We start from the raw sequence: 17,019 nt of genomic DNA, 5'->3' as shown, positions 1-17,019 counted from the left end.
CAGTACATCTCAGATGTGTGTTGAAATTCAGTGAGGTCACAATACAATGAATATTAAATATCAGGAATTTCACTGTTTCTATTTTCCCAAATATTATACATTTAATCATACATTCTTCTATGTGTCAATACTTCAAGCCATCCTTCACAATTCAACTCAATTACCACCTCCTCCAGGAAGACTTCCTGAATCTCTGCATAGAGAACTATCTTCACCCTCAGACTTAGCATAGATCTTTGTGTTTTAACTTTTTAATATATGGCACTTACTATAATTAATGAGATGAATTATTATTTTACTATTAAATTAAAAGATTATTATATTAACTACTATTGTATTAAAAGACATTAATTTGGGATCCAGGTTTTCTTTACTTTTTTTCCTCATTTAAGGTCTAGCCCCTGTAAAAAGTCAGTCTCTAAAGGACATGATTGATTGATGAAAACCCTCAAGGCACAGGCTTTTATATCTTAGGTGGGATGTTACCCAACTAGATCTTACTTCAGTTTGGAGTTTAAATAGCATCCCCATCTTGGCAGGGTGTGGGGGAGGAGGGGGAATAGAAGAGCCCCTGTCCTTGTACCCCCCCCCCCAGAGTTTAGAGAAACCCAACTCTTAAATGAGAAAAACAATAAGAGTACTCTGGATGGAGATAAATTCCTATGTCCATTTTGCTGGAGACAGCTGAATCTCATCATCAAGCCACCTTCTCAACAGAAGGAGCTGAAGATTTGTAGTCCACCAATCAGGGTTGATTTTCAGTTGTCAAGGCAATTCCCTTTCAAGGGTTATTTAAAGTTCTCAGGGTCTCTATGTCTTTTTAGCTTTGGATGCCAAGAGAAACCACTGACCATCAATGTGTTGATTAATAGATGGCCTAATTAATAAATTGGCTATTAATTACCCAGAAACTCTTGTCTCAGAGGATTCAAGGGAAAATGGAGGTCAGAAAGTCTGTCTCTCAGGGATTTTTCATTCATTATATTATACAGTAACACATTATGCAATATTATTGTCTGAGTTGAATGTAAACTTCCTGAGGACAAGGGCAATACTTCATCCAAACTTTGTATCTCTATCAGGACTTAGTACATATTTATTACATGATTTCAGTTCTACAAAGATCTGTGATTCTGCAAGGGTAGGAACTCTCTCCACTGATGTAGATTTTGATGTCTAAGGAGATAGTCCCTAAGAATTTCTATATTTTAAAAAGTCACTGATATAACCTCTGTCTCTTAACTGGTCAGGTCTTTAAATGTTAAGTATTCTGTCCATCATCAAACCCTTACTTGTAGGTTTTCTAGCTGGTCACAACTGCCAGAATTAGTCTCACTAGCATAAATCTCTGTGAAACCAGGGTCACTCTCAGGACACAATGAGACATGGGGGGTTGGGGGCTTTAGTACAGACAGGTCTTGTTATAAAATGATACTAGATTTTTGTCTTCAGCGACTAAGGTAACAAAATTAATTCTTTCAAAATTTTCCCAAATGTCTACTGATTTTTCCCCTTAATTTAAAAAATTAAAATCCTAGAAAATATTGGGGAAGGGTGCATAAATATGTATCACCCTTTAAAGAATTAAAACAAATGTCTAATAACACTTTAGGGCAGCTAAGTGACTCAATGTAAAAGGGTCTGGAGTAAGAAAAAACTCATTTTCCTGAGTTCAAATTTGTTCTCAGACACTTACTCGTTATGTGACCCTGGATAAGTCACTTAACTTTGCCTCAGTTTCTTTAACTGTAAAGTGAACTGGAGAAGGAAATGGCAAACCACTCCAGTATCTTTGCCAAGAAAACCCCAGAGTCTTAAAGAGTCAAACCCAACTAAAATGACTCAATAACAACAACAATACTTTAGGCTTCCATTGAACACCATGAGAACAATGCTATCAAGAATACCAGTGGTGATCAAATTTGCATGCACTTATTTATTTATCTGTGTGAATGTTGTATGCTTCCAGTAGAATGTAAGCCTTTTGAGGGAAAGACTTATTTTTCATTTTGCTTTTGTACCCCCAGCATCTACAATAAGGTCTGACACATAGTAGGGACTTAATAAATGATTGCTGAATGAACAAATTTACTAAGAACATGAATAGGTGACCCCTACCCCCAGGCCAGTACAACTTGGATTTATTTACAATCTGGTCTGTAAATTATTAAGCATTTAGTACATAATGGGCAACATGCCTGACTAAATATATCAGGAATATTCAGAAAAATTCCACCTTCATTCCTTATTCCACCATCTTCCATTTTCCTCATATAACAAATATTTTCTCCTTGCTTCTTAAAGTACTCACTTTCCTTTCCTACAAGCTATGTAGTGAGGGATTCCCAACAGAAATATTCAGTAAGTTGTGATTAATGATAATTTGTTTTAATAGTGAGTCACCAATTGCTTCTATAAAAAGGACAATTCTACTTACTGGGGTACTTGCGGATTGTCCTATATGGTTGAAAGTTCACATCCGTCTCTATTATTCGACAAACGTATTTCTCATAGAGTTTGACAGGGTATTTCAAGACAGAAAACACTCTGTATGCACCATTCATCTGCTCCTCCAGGATCTCCACAGTGCTGTAATTGGACAAATCCCTCTCTCCTCGGTCCAGCCAAGTCACATTTGGCAGGTAGTACCAGCCTGTGGAGACGCAGGTGGCCACAGTTTCATCATCAATTTGCTTGAATTGCACCTGGGGCTCCTCAGAATCTAATTATAAAAAATAACAAAACAATTAGTAGCCTTCTGATTTAAGCCCCAGCAATAACTGCCCTGGGAGTCTCAGAGGTTAAGAAGGAATCTTGGCCAGACTTCTCATGTTAACCCCTTGTGCCCTGAGATCAAACAATGGTTTCTTGGGAGCAGAAACATAATGGAAAAAACTATAGATCTGGTAAAGATGCTTTGTAAACACACTGAATCTTTCTTTTTTTTTTCTATTATCTATCTACCTATCTTCTTACCTATTGATTTTTTTTTTGTCTAGATCTTGATTTCATTACAAGCCCTACAGGGAAGGAGAGGGATCCTGATATAGAAAGTAGATAGTCACACTAAAAGAGGACTCATCTTCAAGTCTTATCTCTGAAATATGCTGATTGCATATCCCTAGGTAAGTCACCTAACCCTTCAGTGATTTAGGCAACTCCATAAGACAATGAAGTTGCAAATAAGGTGACAACTTGCCATCACCAGGAGGAGTTTGCTCATCTGAGAGTTCTCTAAACAATTGCCTCCACTGATGGATATGTAAATAGTCTTTTAGTCTTAGAGACCTGATTTTACCATGTGGTCATGCAACTAGTATGTATCAGAGGCAGACCTTTCTAACTCCAAGGTTGACCCACTAATATAAGTGGCCAGATGGTAAAGTGGATAGAGCACTAGATCTCAAGTGAGGAGTTCATATTTGACCTAAGACATTAGCTGTGTGACCCTGGACAAGCCACATAAACTTTGCCTGCCTCAGTGTCTTTATTTTTAAAATGAGAATAATAATATTGCCGGTCTTCTAAGATCATTAGGAAGATCAACTGTGATAATATTTTAAAAATGTTTTTCAGAGGCAGCTAGATGTCACAGTGGTTAGAGAACTCAAGTCAGGAGGACCTGAGTTCAAATTTGACCTCAGAAACTTACTAGCTATAAGTGACTATCTTAGTATTGCAATCCTACAAATACCACATCCAGTGTGAGGAGAATAATAGCTATTTCACTCTCTGATAGAAGATTCTAATGTATTTTAAAAGGATCTTCCAGTCCTTTCTCAAAATCAGCACAAAAACATTCAGTGGAAATAGTTCTGGATTGTTAAAGGCTACAGTAATTAAATAAACACAATAAAGGAAACATGATGGCAGCTCTACTGAATTGAATAGACATTTCAAGAATGTTAGGAGCTATAGGAAAAAAAATTGAACTTTAAGATACACCATTGCCCTCAAGAAGTTTACAATTTAAGTAGGGGGAAAAGACTAGCTATGGAATCTTGGATAAGCCATATTATTTCTTTGGATCTCAGTTTCCTCATTTCTAAAATGTGGGGTCCTTTCTAATCCTGACTTTCAACATCAATAAACATTTAAACATAAAGTATGTATAGAATACTCTGCTATGCACAGAGTGATAATAAAATTAAGCAGATGTGATCCCTGCCTTCATAGGATTCACAATCTCATATGCAGATATGATGTATACATAAGTAACTAAAATGTAATATGATAACTGCCAAGTACATAGAAAAAAAATTAAACCAAAATTCTTTTTCAGACCCAAAGTTGTTGGAGAGGGGAAGAAAGAAGAGGAGTATATTGATTGTTGCTGAATAAAAGGATCAAGGATCTCTTCATGGAAGAGATGGGATTTCAGCTGAGCCTCGAAGGGTAGAGAGAATGTCAAATAAAGGAGAAATAAAAGAGAGGGCACAACAGGAATGAAGAATAGCATGAACAATGGCAGCAGAGCACAGAACAGGTGTGATAGATGACATGTAGCTCCAAGTGGCTAGAAGATAATGAACTAGAAGGGAAAAGAATGAGACAAGGTTGGAAAAAGAAGGCAATGATTATGGAGGACCTAGACGACTAGTGGAAGAAGTTTTGAAGTTTATTCGGCAGACAATGGAAGGGTTTTGATCAGGACAGTGACATGATAGGATCTGTGCTAGGTTAAACCAAAAGCAGTGTAAAGAATAGATTGGAATGCCCAAAAAGCATTCTCTCCTTATTTGACCCTCATAAGGTCCTATTCTTCTCCTAAGGTGCTGCTCAAGTACCATCTTCCACAGGAAACCTTTCCTGATTCCACTTACCCCCACAACTTTTAGTGCCCTCCCTAACTACTTTGTACATATTAGTAGGGCCTTGAGGTGGCACAGCAGGTAGAGTGCCAGCTCTGGAATTAGGAAAACTCATCTCCCCAACTTCAAATCTGACTTAAGATGCTTACTAGCTATGTGTCCCTGGGCAAGTCACCTTATCCCTGTTTGCCTCAGTTTCCTCATCTGTCAAATGAGCTGGAGAAGGAATAGCAAACCACTCCATTATCTTTTCCAAGAAAATCCCAAATGGGCTCATGAAGAGTTGAACATGAATCCACAACATAACAGTAGGCATTAACCTCATGTTTATACTGTATTCATTTTTAATCTTCCAATAAAAATGTAAAAACTTTGTAAGTTGAAATTATCTCATTCTTTGCACATGCTCAGTGGTCAGCCTTTAATCAATGCTTTTTGGTTGGAGGTTCAAATAATATAGAGGGGGAAAAAAGTGAAAATGTTATTGTAATATTCCAGGCTGATGTCAATGAAGGCACAAGGTAGGATAATAATAATAGAAATATAGAAAAGAGAATATATTCAGTTTTTGTTGTGTCCAACTCTTTGGCAAACATACTAAAGTGGTTTACCATTCCTTCTTCAGCTCATTTCCTAAGAAGAGGAGAAACTAAGGCAAAAAGGTTTCCTTGACTTGCCCAGGGTCACAGAGCTACTAAGTTTCTGAGGCTAGATTTGAACTCATAAAGAGGAGTCTTCCTGACTCCAAACCCAGCACTCTATCTAAAGACTACAAAACCTAATGGAGTGTCTTTTACGTGGAAGGCATTCAACAGATGTGTTAATAAATGAATTGGCTAGATGTGGAAGGTGACAGGGAAAAGTCTTTTAAAAAAAATTCTTGATTTAAGTTTTATTGATGAGTTTTGTTTTCACATTACAAAAAATTCACAGATTACTCCCACTTTGTAAGAGGACTCTCATAATAATGAAAAACTTATAATACAGTGACTTCATCTAAAAGCACTGTAGTGCCTCATACACATACTTTTCTATTTTCCCAAAAATCAATAGAAATTCATTTTCCCTTCCTTCCCATTCTCCACATCATAAAAAAAGAAAATATTATGACAATATAGACAGTGGGGCAGCTAGGTGGTGCAATAGATAGAGTACTAGCCCTGGTGTGAGGAGGATCTGAGTTCAAATCCAGCCTCAGACACTTAATAATTATTTAGCTGTCTGACTTTGGGAAAGTCACTAAACCCCATTGCCTTGCAAAAACCAAACCAAACTAAAATAAATATGGACAATAAAATAAATTCCACCAAGAGCTGTGCATAAAAATATAAATTCCTCATTTTGTAACTTAAATCCATTACCAGTCTAGTGTGTGGCATGTTTCATCATGGAAAAGTTAAAGAAAATCCATTGACCTTATATGATCACAACTCAATGAATGGCAGCATCAGTATCAGGAATAAAAAAATATTAAAGAGAAACTGACCTGGGGAAAATATTTTAAGTTGGATTTATTTAAGCCTTATTGAATTTGGAACACTAAGAGAATTTACAGGTACAGATACTCTGTTTGAGCTCTATCTCTGAAGCACAGGAAAAAGTTGGAAGTTAAAAAGACACAGACTGAGAAGGACAGAAAGACACAAACTGTGGCGGGGGGGAAGAGATTCTACTTCTAGTTCTATTGTTAACTGGAAGTGAAGTTGAATAACTTTGCAACCATAAAATGAAGGGTCGCATCAATATTGCTTCTAAGGACCCTTTCAGTTCTTGAATCTCAAATAAACCAAAAAGACTAAGATAAAAGTAAAATAGTGACCAGAACCTGAAAGTCAGAAATCTCTAAAGGCAGTTAGGTGGCATAATGGATAATGCTGGACTTGGAATAAGGAAGATCTGAGTTCAAATCCAGATTCAAACACTTACTGTGTGACCCTGGACAAAACACTTAACTTTTAAAAAAATGAGAGCCTCAGTCTTTCCATTTGTAAAATGGGGATAATAATTACACCTACCATAGAGGATTATATATTATATATGTACAATTATATATTATTATATAATCAACTGAAATAACAGAGGGAAATATTGTAAATCTTAAGGCACTACTTAAAAATTAGGATTTATAGCTATGACTCTTAAGTAATTTCTCTTACCTTCTACAATTAGTTTAATATTGCTTTCACCTCTTCCAACTGGTGAGACAGCTGAGCACTTATAGATAGCTTGATCTTGGAAATTCACATTTTTTAGTAAGAGGGACAAGTTTCCCTCAAAAATTTTGGTCTGATCCACATAAACTCTTTTCTCATACATGGAGTTCTGTTCCTCCAGTTGTTCCATGTTATTTCCAAACTGGTAAACCACTTTTGAGAATACCTCAAAAAAATCATAGAACCTGAAAAAGCGGAAATAATCCTTGTCATCTTCCACCTCAAATTCTTCCTTGATGTCTTCTCTTTCCCAGGAAAATACAACATTCTCTGTGTCTTTCACAAAGGAGAAATGACAAGGCAAGATAACATCAGTGTAAGGGTGGACCCTTAATTCATCGATAGCCACTGGAAACATAAAAAAATGGAGTCAAATTTAAATAAAATATCCATTGGCATTTTAGAATCTAACAGACTTTCATTCAAACCCCACTCCTTTTTTTTTTACTTTTATTTTTTTTCTCCCCAGAGAAAGTGAAGTCACCCAATTAATTAATGACAAAGCTGGTAGGCTTTTGGAGCTAAAGAGGACAGTTGGTGGGCCCCAAACTTTTTGACCTCAAAGACTATTAAATTTTCTTTGGTGGAACAATAGAGTCTGAGTACTGTGAGAGTGGAGTCTCAGTGAAGAAAGGAGGCTTTTTTTATTTAGAGAGACAGAAGCTCATAATCTAATGAACCACAGTAGGGATAAAAAGAAAAGTCTGGCCAGTTTGAGGTTAGAGGTAATATTATGTATAATGTGGCCAAAAAATTAAAAATAGATCATCAGGAAACATAGGAAGGAAGGAATCTTTGAAAGAATTTAGATCAACATTCCCATTTTATAGATAGTAAAAAATGAGTTCAAAAAAGTAAAGTGATTTACTCCTAAGTCACACAGCTGGCAAATGTTGAAGAACCAAGAACCCTTCCTTGTCCACAACACTGTACCTTTTCCACCATGCTGTGCCTCCTCCTCATAGGCATGTCTCACTGACAGTGGGAAAGGATCCAGCCCATCTCCCATTTGAGAGAAGACTGAAAAGGTCATTAAGGGGAAATTCTGCCTGGCTCATGAAGTTTGTTTTCTGTAAGTGGAGTTAGGTGGTTTCCAAAAGTAAGAACTCCAAAGAATCAGGGAAATCTTGTGCAAATTTTAAGAGGTTAGACATTTAATGAAGATATTTGAGGATAATAAGGCAGATAGGCAGCACAGTACAGAGAGAATTTGACCTGAAGGCTGGAAAACTTGAGTTCAAATCTAACTTCATACGCTAAACATTAGCTCTGTGACCCTGGGCAGGTCTTTTAACCTCTATATGCCCCAATTTTCTCATTTGCAAAATGGGAAAAATAATAATACCTAATTCCTAGAGTTGACATAAAGACCAAATGAGATAATAATTGTAAAGTGTTTAGCACATAGTATATAAATGTTAGATATTATTACTATTATATAGTCTATGTCTTATCATAATTTTTGCTATCTCTAATGTGATTATAATGTTCCCCCCCACCCCAGCTACTGACAATTATGCTCCAGTCTCTCTAATTTGTTAAGTACCAAGGAATTTGTTGGCAAATGTTTAACAGCTGGTAATCCAAAATGATCCACATTGTTAAGTTCTTAATTTTTAACCTTTTCTCTATCACTTTTTTAATCTAGACCAGGGTGGGAGTTGTATAATGCCTTTGATCTGGCACTGTCATGGCAACTTCAGGAGGGAATCCAAATTTCGATAAATCTAGGAATTAGGGGTAAATTAATTAAATTCTTGAACAAATACAGCAAGTGAAGTTATAAATATCCAAATGGTCCATGGCAGAAAAAAGGTTCCTATCCCTGGTCTTGACAATCAACAACATGATAAATCAAGTCCTGATTTGTAGTATTTGCAGATTTTCAAAAATATGTAAATCCCACACTGAAAATTTTACAGTTGTCTCTCCCAAGTTAGTTAGAACAGGCTCTAATATACAATCCATGGTCTAATACCCCAAATTCTTAATTAACATGTGTCAGGACTAACTAGGGGGGTCACTACTCCCAAAATAACATTTTATCTATATCATGTTTTGTCCTCACCCAGAGTTCTCTCTTGCTAAAAGGGCAACCTCTTTCCATAAAGACTTTCAGGGCCTGTATAATTCAAACTAATAATGAAGGGTAAAATTAGTCTTAAAAAGCATTTTTAAAATATTTATCCAAGTTTCCTGCTTCCCTTATTACTTCTCCAATTTGGGGGGCAATATATAAGATTTCCTTTCCATATTGAGAGGTCTATTAACCAGGAATTTCCCCTTCTCTAGATAGGAGGTTAAAACTCTGGGATTCTTAAGACTGAAATTATTGACAGTTTCTAAGGAGGGACCTGGACAGGAAATCTATTCTTACCTCCCTAGAAAGTTATATTCCATGTTTTAACTTCCCAGGAACTTTTATTTCCTTAATTTGGGAATCTGGGATTCAGAAAATCTCACTACTTGTCCATTTGGTCCCACTGGTTACCACTATGATCTCTCAAACAGAGAAGTTCCACCATTGCCTCTTTAAGTCTGTCCAAAGAATATGGAATTTAAGACCTCTTCTCTGAAGTCATATGTGCAAAAGTCCTTGAGGCAGCAAGGCTGCCTCTAGCAAATCAAAGTTTACTTTTCTTGTGGGTGAGTTCATATCCTTAGAGTATTGTGTTGGGGTTTTGGGGGGGGGGTGAGAATCATTGATATTTTGTGATAATTATGCTCCAGAAATTCCATGCATGTTTTTCTTTGAAGGGAATCCAAAACCACAGGCTAGAACTATTAGCATGGAGGACTTTAGAACCTGAAAGAATAGAGGAACCCACTAGAGAGGGATAAGAATTGGGTTGATTATTATTGGCTACTCTGTTGTTATTGTTCAATTGAGTCTGACTCTTTGTGACCCATTTCCTCCTCCAGCTCATTTTACACATGAGCAATTGAGGCAAACAAGGTTAAGTGACTGCCCAGGATCACACAGCTAGTAATTGTCTGAGACCGGATATGAACTTAGACCTTTCTAACTGGGCCACCTAGCTAGCCTTAAGCTACTATAGATCTTGCCATTATATCTTCTGTGATTTGGGATAATAATTGTCCTGTGTTCAGCATATCCATTACTGCTATCAGTGTTTGCTTGGCATCTGGAGACTCTATTAGTCATATTTATTGAGAACTATATCTGAACTATATTTGAGCCATATTCAGAAATTTCCAAGAGAGAATTCTGGATGGGAAAAACACAAACCAAAGAGAAAGTGATATTTTGGTGGTAGGTCACAAGATTGGACCGGATCTCCATGTGAGGAAGCTTAGAATTCTAGACCACAAGTTATAATTAGTTGATTGATTTTTCTCTAACTCTCCTTAAATGGGTTTGTTCCTTCCTATCCCTATATTGTAATATACAGTTTAGTAATCCTTGCCTGTCCCCATATTAAAAAAAAAGAGTAGATCTTCATGGTCTAAATTAGACTGGATCTGGAGTTAAATCCAGCTTCCATAACCTTAGAGAGACTGTTGGAAGGAAGTCTTGGGGGGTATCAATATAACTGAGGACTGTTTATGGGCTGGATCAGTTTGTTGGATTACTCCAATCAGAGTATCTAGTTACAGTATGGTGATCATATAGGGATTTTCCAGGACAGTTCTATTAAAAAAAAACCCATAAAACTCATGTTGTTGAGTCTATCTGTGGAGGAATGGGGCTCAGTTTTCTATAACTGTGTTATTTCCTTATTTTATAGTTTTAATATTGCCTTCTAAAGAAGATAGTTATTGTCAGGTTCTATGTCCAAATTCTGAGTTTAGAAAATATAAATTTAAAAGTTTGGGGTTGGGTTTTTTAATATTACTGCAATATGGGGGTACTGTGATATAGTAGAAAACACACTAGATTTTAAATCAGAGGACCTGGATTCAAACACTAGTTCTGTTGTTTACTACCTGTGTGACCTAAGACAATTTAGTTCAAACCAATCCAATAAGATTGATAAAGGAAAATTAAATAGTCCCTGCCTTTAAGTAACTTCCACTCTATTGAGTGATTATAATATAGATAGATAGATAGATAGATAGATAGATAGATAGATAGATAGATAGATAGATAGATAATATATGTATAGTAATTTTGGGAAGAAGAGAATAGTAATAACAACTAGGGATATCAAGACAGACAGACTTAACATTGGAAGTAGTACATGAGCTGAGTCAGGAAGGAAGCCAGGAATTCTAAGATCAGAGGTGGATAGGAATCACAATCTGGGAATCTGCAAAGGCACAATGATCAGAGATGTATTGTCACTCTATAATACTTACTTTTCTCATCCCCAAATGAGAGAATTGGACTAAATGGCCCTAGGAGTGCTTCCTACTCTCTAAATCTATGATCTATAAAATTAAACACCTGAATTAAAGTCTATCAAAAAGGTCTCTTCCAGGATATGAGAAGTTTAAATACTGTGGGTCAAAATATTTGTTGGTTGATTTGTATAAGTATATAAATATAAATATATGTATGCATATACATACACATTTATTCTTTATTCTGCTCAACAATGCAAAATAACACCATAGCCTTGATTTTGAAACCTAAAAGGCAAATGACAAGTACATGATTGTCCAAAAGGTTCTCTAGAAAACAGCAGAATAAGAAATGAAGCTATTCCATGATCAGATGAAGGAAGCTAGTCTAGGGAATACCCACAATTCTTTCTGCAGACTTACTCACCTGCATTCTGAATGAGCAGAAGTATGTTGATCGTCATCAGAAAGGAAGACATCCTCAAAGCAACACAGGGGAAAAGGCAAAACATCTGCTTTTGCAAGAGAAAATTTTGGTCAAAAGTTCATGATGATCTTTAAGAAGGGTGTGGGGTTCAACAATAATTTCTGATATGCCAGGATTTCTTCCAAACAAATGATTGTTGGCCCTCTTTGGATTTTGTTAAGAAATAAATAGCAAGACTAAAGATGGGGCAAGAATGCACAAAACGAACACAATATAAAAGAGAGAAGGAAGGAAAGAAGGGTGATAAGAAAGAGAGAGAGAGAGAGAGAGAGAGAGAGAGAGAGAGAGAGAGAGAGAGAGAGAGCTCACAATCTAATGATTCATAGATTAACACATAGATTCAAAGAAGTTTACATATATACACATCCATTTATTTATTCTTTCATTTATTCGGCACTTATTAAACTCACACTATAAATGCATGTACACTGAGTATAATATATAGTTTTGATAAGATTGCTGCTATTGTTGAGCTGATAGGCCAGTCATAGAATTATTGAATAACCTCTTCTAGAACGCAACTGGAAGAAAAAACAGTCACTCTATATTTGATTAGAAGTAAATGCTGGGTGGCTAGGTGGTGCAGTTGTGTGTGGCTAGGTTGCACAGTGGATAGAGCACCCACCCTGTAGTCAGGAGTACCTGAGTTCAAATCTGGCCTCAGACACTTAATAATTACCTAGCTGCGTGGCCTTGGACAAGCCACTTAACCCTATTTGCCTTGCCTAAAAAAAAAGTGCTAAGAATCATTAAATAAGCATTGGCTCTAAATGCAAACCTCAATCATTAAAAGGCAGCCTTAACTTCTTCAAAGAACAAAAGTAAAATAATATAAAAGGTTTGAACATTCAGAGGACATTCAGGTTTGACTGTCTATGGGAAATTTTAAGATGCTTCTAAGGTTCCAAAAGAAAATGTCTCAAACTCATTCATTCCTTCACATTTATGTAAAACCTTCGAAATTCCTTAGAAAAATTCATTTCCAAAGTAGATTGTGGGTAGCAAGGGAGTAAGGTCACAAGAACCTCTAAATGACTGATAGATCCTCTAATCAGTTGATAAGGTTGAAGGACATGAACCTTTCTTGGAGTCCTACAAGGTGAGCTACTCTGATTGGTCCTCAGATATTAAAGTTGACTTATGGATTGTTTGACTAAGGCACAAGAAGAGAGACAATTTTTGGAACCCCCCCCCCCCCCCCCCTGCAGAGTATAAGAGATTCAAGGAGAAATGGCTCTGCCCATCATTCTTCCTTTCAGTAGTCTTGCTCTCTGTTGGAATTATTGCAAAGTGTGTGTGTGTGTGTGTGTGTGTGTGTGTGTGTGTGTGTGTGTGTGTGTGTGTGTGTGTGTCTGTGTCTGTGTGTGTCTGTGTGTGTCTGTGTCTGTGTGTCTGTGTGTCTGTGTATGTGTATGAATCAAGTCACCTCTACAACTTTGAATACTACCTCTCCTCTTAAAAATCCTGTGGGAATATTCCAGAACCCTGAATCTCAAGAGCATTGGAAATAGCCTTATCCTTTATACTACTGGCCCTGCTTTAAATCCCTACTTAGCAAACATCATTAAGGGAAATAATCCCTGGGGAGAATGTATCATCAATACCATCCACTGTAATCAATGGAGCAGTCAAATCAGTTTATCTAAAATAGCAAGGTACCTAAGAAAGAGATGGGACAGCAAAATCCAGAAAAATCAAATCACCACTACCACCCTAACTACTATCTCCACCCAAACTCTGATGGAGATAGCTTAGATCTCTGAACCCAAGAACCTTGGAAATAGCAGTGCCCCCCTCTCTGACTACCAACCCTGTTTCTAGCCTAAATCCCACGCCACCATTGAAGGGAACAATCATTTGGTAGGAGGGGCCTCTTTCTTCAATACCACACACATCAATTGCCGATCAAAATTTCATCTGATAGGCTTACATAGTCCAAGAACCCTGACAGTGGTAATATTCTCAAGGAGCCCTAGTCCTGCTTCTAGCCCAGCACCCCAGTCATCAACTCAGGAAGCAACCAGGTTTATCAACTAGTCCTGGAAGAGGTATAGCCAGAGTTACTAATGACTGAAAAGAAAATTCATGCCACCAAAGTTCTTGGTATTGTCAAATGGTTCAAATTTAGAAATTGGGGCATATGTATGACTCAGCCTTGGAGACAGAAGGACCTGAGTTCAAATCTAGTCTCAGACACTTGACACTTACTAGCTGTGTGACCTGGACAAGTCACATAACCCCTGAAGAAAAATTGCAAACTGATATGATTTTATCAGTGAAGTGACATTAAAAGAGGCATAACCATCTGCATTGCTACAGTACTCTAAGAACCATTCTGTTTGACTTGCAGTTAAAACCTTTTCATCTGTTGTATCTCCCCCACAAGAATATGAGCTCCTTGAAAGAGACTGTATCTCTAGCACTTAGCAAAATGTTTTGTACACAGTAACCCTTAATAAATACTTTTTCTTTCATTCATTCATCCATCCATCCATTCATTCATTCATATGAGAAATAATTACATAGAGCCTGAGGACAAAAGTTACCAGACCTCAAAATTGCTGGCAGTTTCCTCTCCTTTCTGTTTCCTACTCTGAGCACAGATCAGTGACTGGAACCAGAAGAAATGAATGTTTACTACCCTTTCTTGAGAGGTGAATATAGTGAGAATAATTAGGGTGACCTAATTTATCTGTATTTGGTCATCTATACCTTTGTGTCCTTTGCATCTGATGCAGCTCCATCAGTGGAGGATTTTTTTTAAAGTCCTCTACTTGATACCCATATTGTATATTAAGCATGTTTGACCCTATTAGCCACACCTAAGTGTTTTCACTGTAATTTTATTTTGTTTTGGGGAGAAAGGGGGTTAGTTTGTTTTTGATTTTTTGAGTCAGGGTCTCCAAATCTTGCTCAGGATGGAAGTATAGTAGCAGTAATAGTAATTGTCCTTCAATCTTTTTTTTTAATTCCCTCCACCAGCTATATGCAAAAGCAACTTTCAACATTTACTTCAAAGATCTTGAATTCCAAATTCTCCCTTCCTCCCCCTGCCCCCCAATTGAGAAAGCAAGTTACTTGGTGCAGGTTAAAAATGTTTAGCTGTAAAAATCATTACTTCAATCAGTCATGTTATAAAAGTAAACATAACTCCCCCCCCCTTAAAGAAAGGGAAACCTCAAGAAAAATAAAGTGAGAAAAAGTATACTTTAGTCTGTATTCAGATGCCATCAGCTCTGTATTTGGGATGAATAGCATTCTGAAATAAATTGTGTCAATATTCTTCCCCACAGTTGCTATTTCCAGCTATATTTTCCTTTATCTTATTCCCCTACCCCTATTTATTCTATTCTCTCTCTCTCCTTTCACCCTGTCCCTCTTCAAAAGTATGTTGCATCTGACTACTATCTTCCATGATCTTCCCTCTTTTCTATCACCTACATCCCACCACCCTCCCCCTGTCCCTTTTCTCCCATCCTTTTCTTCTCCTATTTTTTTCCTAAGGTAAGATAGATTTCTATACCCAATTGAGTGTGTGTGATTTCCTATCTGAGCCACTTCCAGTTAGAGTAAGGCTCACTCACTCTACCTCACCTTCCCCCTCTTCCACTCCACTGCAAAAGTTTTTTCTTGCCTCTTTTATGTGAAATAAGTTACCCATCCTACCTCTCATTTCCCTTTTTCCCAGAATATTCCTTTCTCCTCTATTAACTCCATCTTTTTAATATTTTATGGCTTCAAATTCAACTTCATCCAGTTCCTTGTCTATAATATGCTCCTTCTAACTACCCTATTATTAAATGAGAAGATTCTTATGAGTTATCAGTATCATATTCCCATGAAGGAAGGCAAACAAGTCAACATCATTAAGTCCCTCATAATTTGCCCTTCCCATTCAATATCTCTCTTCTTCTCCTGAGTCCTGTATTTGAAGATCAAACCTGTTCAGCTCTGGTTGTTTTACTAAGAAAGTTTGAAAGTTCCCTATTTCATTGAATGTCCATCTTTTCCCTTGAAAGAGGGTGTCCAGTTTTTCTGGGTAGTTGATTCTTAATTGAAATCCATACTCTTTTGCCTCCCAAAATATCCTTTTCTAAGCCCTATGAGACCTTAATGTAAATGCTGCAAAATCTTGTGTTACCTTGACTGTAGCTCAACGATATTTGAATTGTGTCTGGCTGGCTGCTTATAATATTTTTCTCCTTGACTTGGGAATTCTGAAATTTTGCTATAATGTTCTTGGCAGTTTTCATTTGGGGATCTCTTTTAGGAGGTGATTGGTAGATTCTTTTGTTTTTTATTTTACCCTCTGCTTCTAGGTTATCAGGGCAATTTTCCTGAATTATTTCTTGAAAAATGATGTCTTGGATCTTTTTTGATCATGACTTTCAGGCAGTTCAATAATTTTTAAATTATCTCTCTTAGATAGGTAAGGGCTTGTTATTTTTGTAAAGAGATATTTCACATTTTCTTCTGGTTTTTAATTCTTTCATTTTCTTTTTTATTGTTTCTTGATTTCTCACAAAGTCGTCAGCTTCCCTTAGCTCCATTTACCTTTTAAGGAATTTTCTTCAGAGAGCTTTTGTATCTCTTTTTCCATCTGGTCAATTATGCTTTTTTAAGGTATTCTTTCTCTTCATTGGGCTTTTGGATTTCTTTTTCTTTTTGACCCAAACTGGTTTTTAAAATGTTATTTTCTTTGATGACTTCCAGGAAGGAGCCAAGATGGCAGCATGAAGTGAACACACTCCCAGAGCTTTTCCCTACCAAAGATAAATTAAGCCTCTGCACTGACATTAAAGCTACAGATCCCATCAATGAAAAGAGAAGATCCAAAGAAATTTTCAACAGTAAACATCATGGAGGATCTTCAGTGAAGACCTGTCTCTTGGGGGGGGGGGGAGTAAAGCCAGTAGAAGCAGTTCAGGTCCTAACAGCTTGACAACAGCATATGTTCCAGTAGCTAGACAGCAAGCCAGCAGGGAGGACCCCAACCCCAAACAAAATCTGAACCCTGGGAACACCAGGGCAAAAGACAGGACTGGGTTGGGAACAAACCACTACATAGTCAGAACCTAGACATAAAGGAGGATATAAATCTCTGCAAAGGCAAGCTCTGGACTGCATAAACAACATCTTGACCAACAAGTGAGGGATCACACCCCATCCCCAGCATAAAAAGCTTGGGTCTGTACTCCCTCTA

At 37.0% G+C, this 17,019-nt stretch overlaps 1 protein-coding gene across 2 annotated transcripts in view; it reads right to left on the bottom strand.

Annotated features, from left to right (window-relative positions):
- Positions 1–17,019, bottom strand: part of LOC141507179 (V-set domain-containing T-cell activation inhibitor 1-like) — a 106,720-nt gene that overhangs the window by 37,892 nt on the left and 51,809 nt on the right. For both annotated transcript variants that reach the window (XR_012474097.1, XM_074214599.1), the window contains exons 2-4: positions 11,757–11,841; positions 6,968–7,372; positions 2,438–2,722 (exon numbers count right to left, since the gene is read on the bottom strand). Coding sequence is in view for 1 of the 2 variants with exons in the window: in XM_074214599.1 (XP_074070700.1) it covers positions 2,438–2,722; positions 6,968–7,372; positions 11,757–11,841 (775 nt within the window). In the remaining variant the exon portion in view is untranslated. The remainder of the gene's footprint in view (positions 1–2,437; positions 2,723–6,967; positions 7,373–11,756; positions 11,842–17,019) is intronic.

Source organism: Macrotis lagotis, chromosome 1, assembly GCF_037893015.1.
Source record: "Macrotis lagotis isolate mMagLag1 chromosome 1, bilby.v1.9.chrom.fasta, whole genome shotgun sequence".
Classification (NCBI taxonomy): Eukaryota; Metazoa; Chordata; class Mammalia; order Peramelemorphia; family Peramelidae; genus Macrotis; species Macrotis lagotis.
This window is presented reverse-complemented; position numbering and strand designations above follow the sequence as displayed.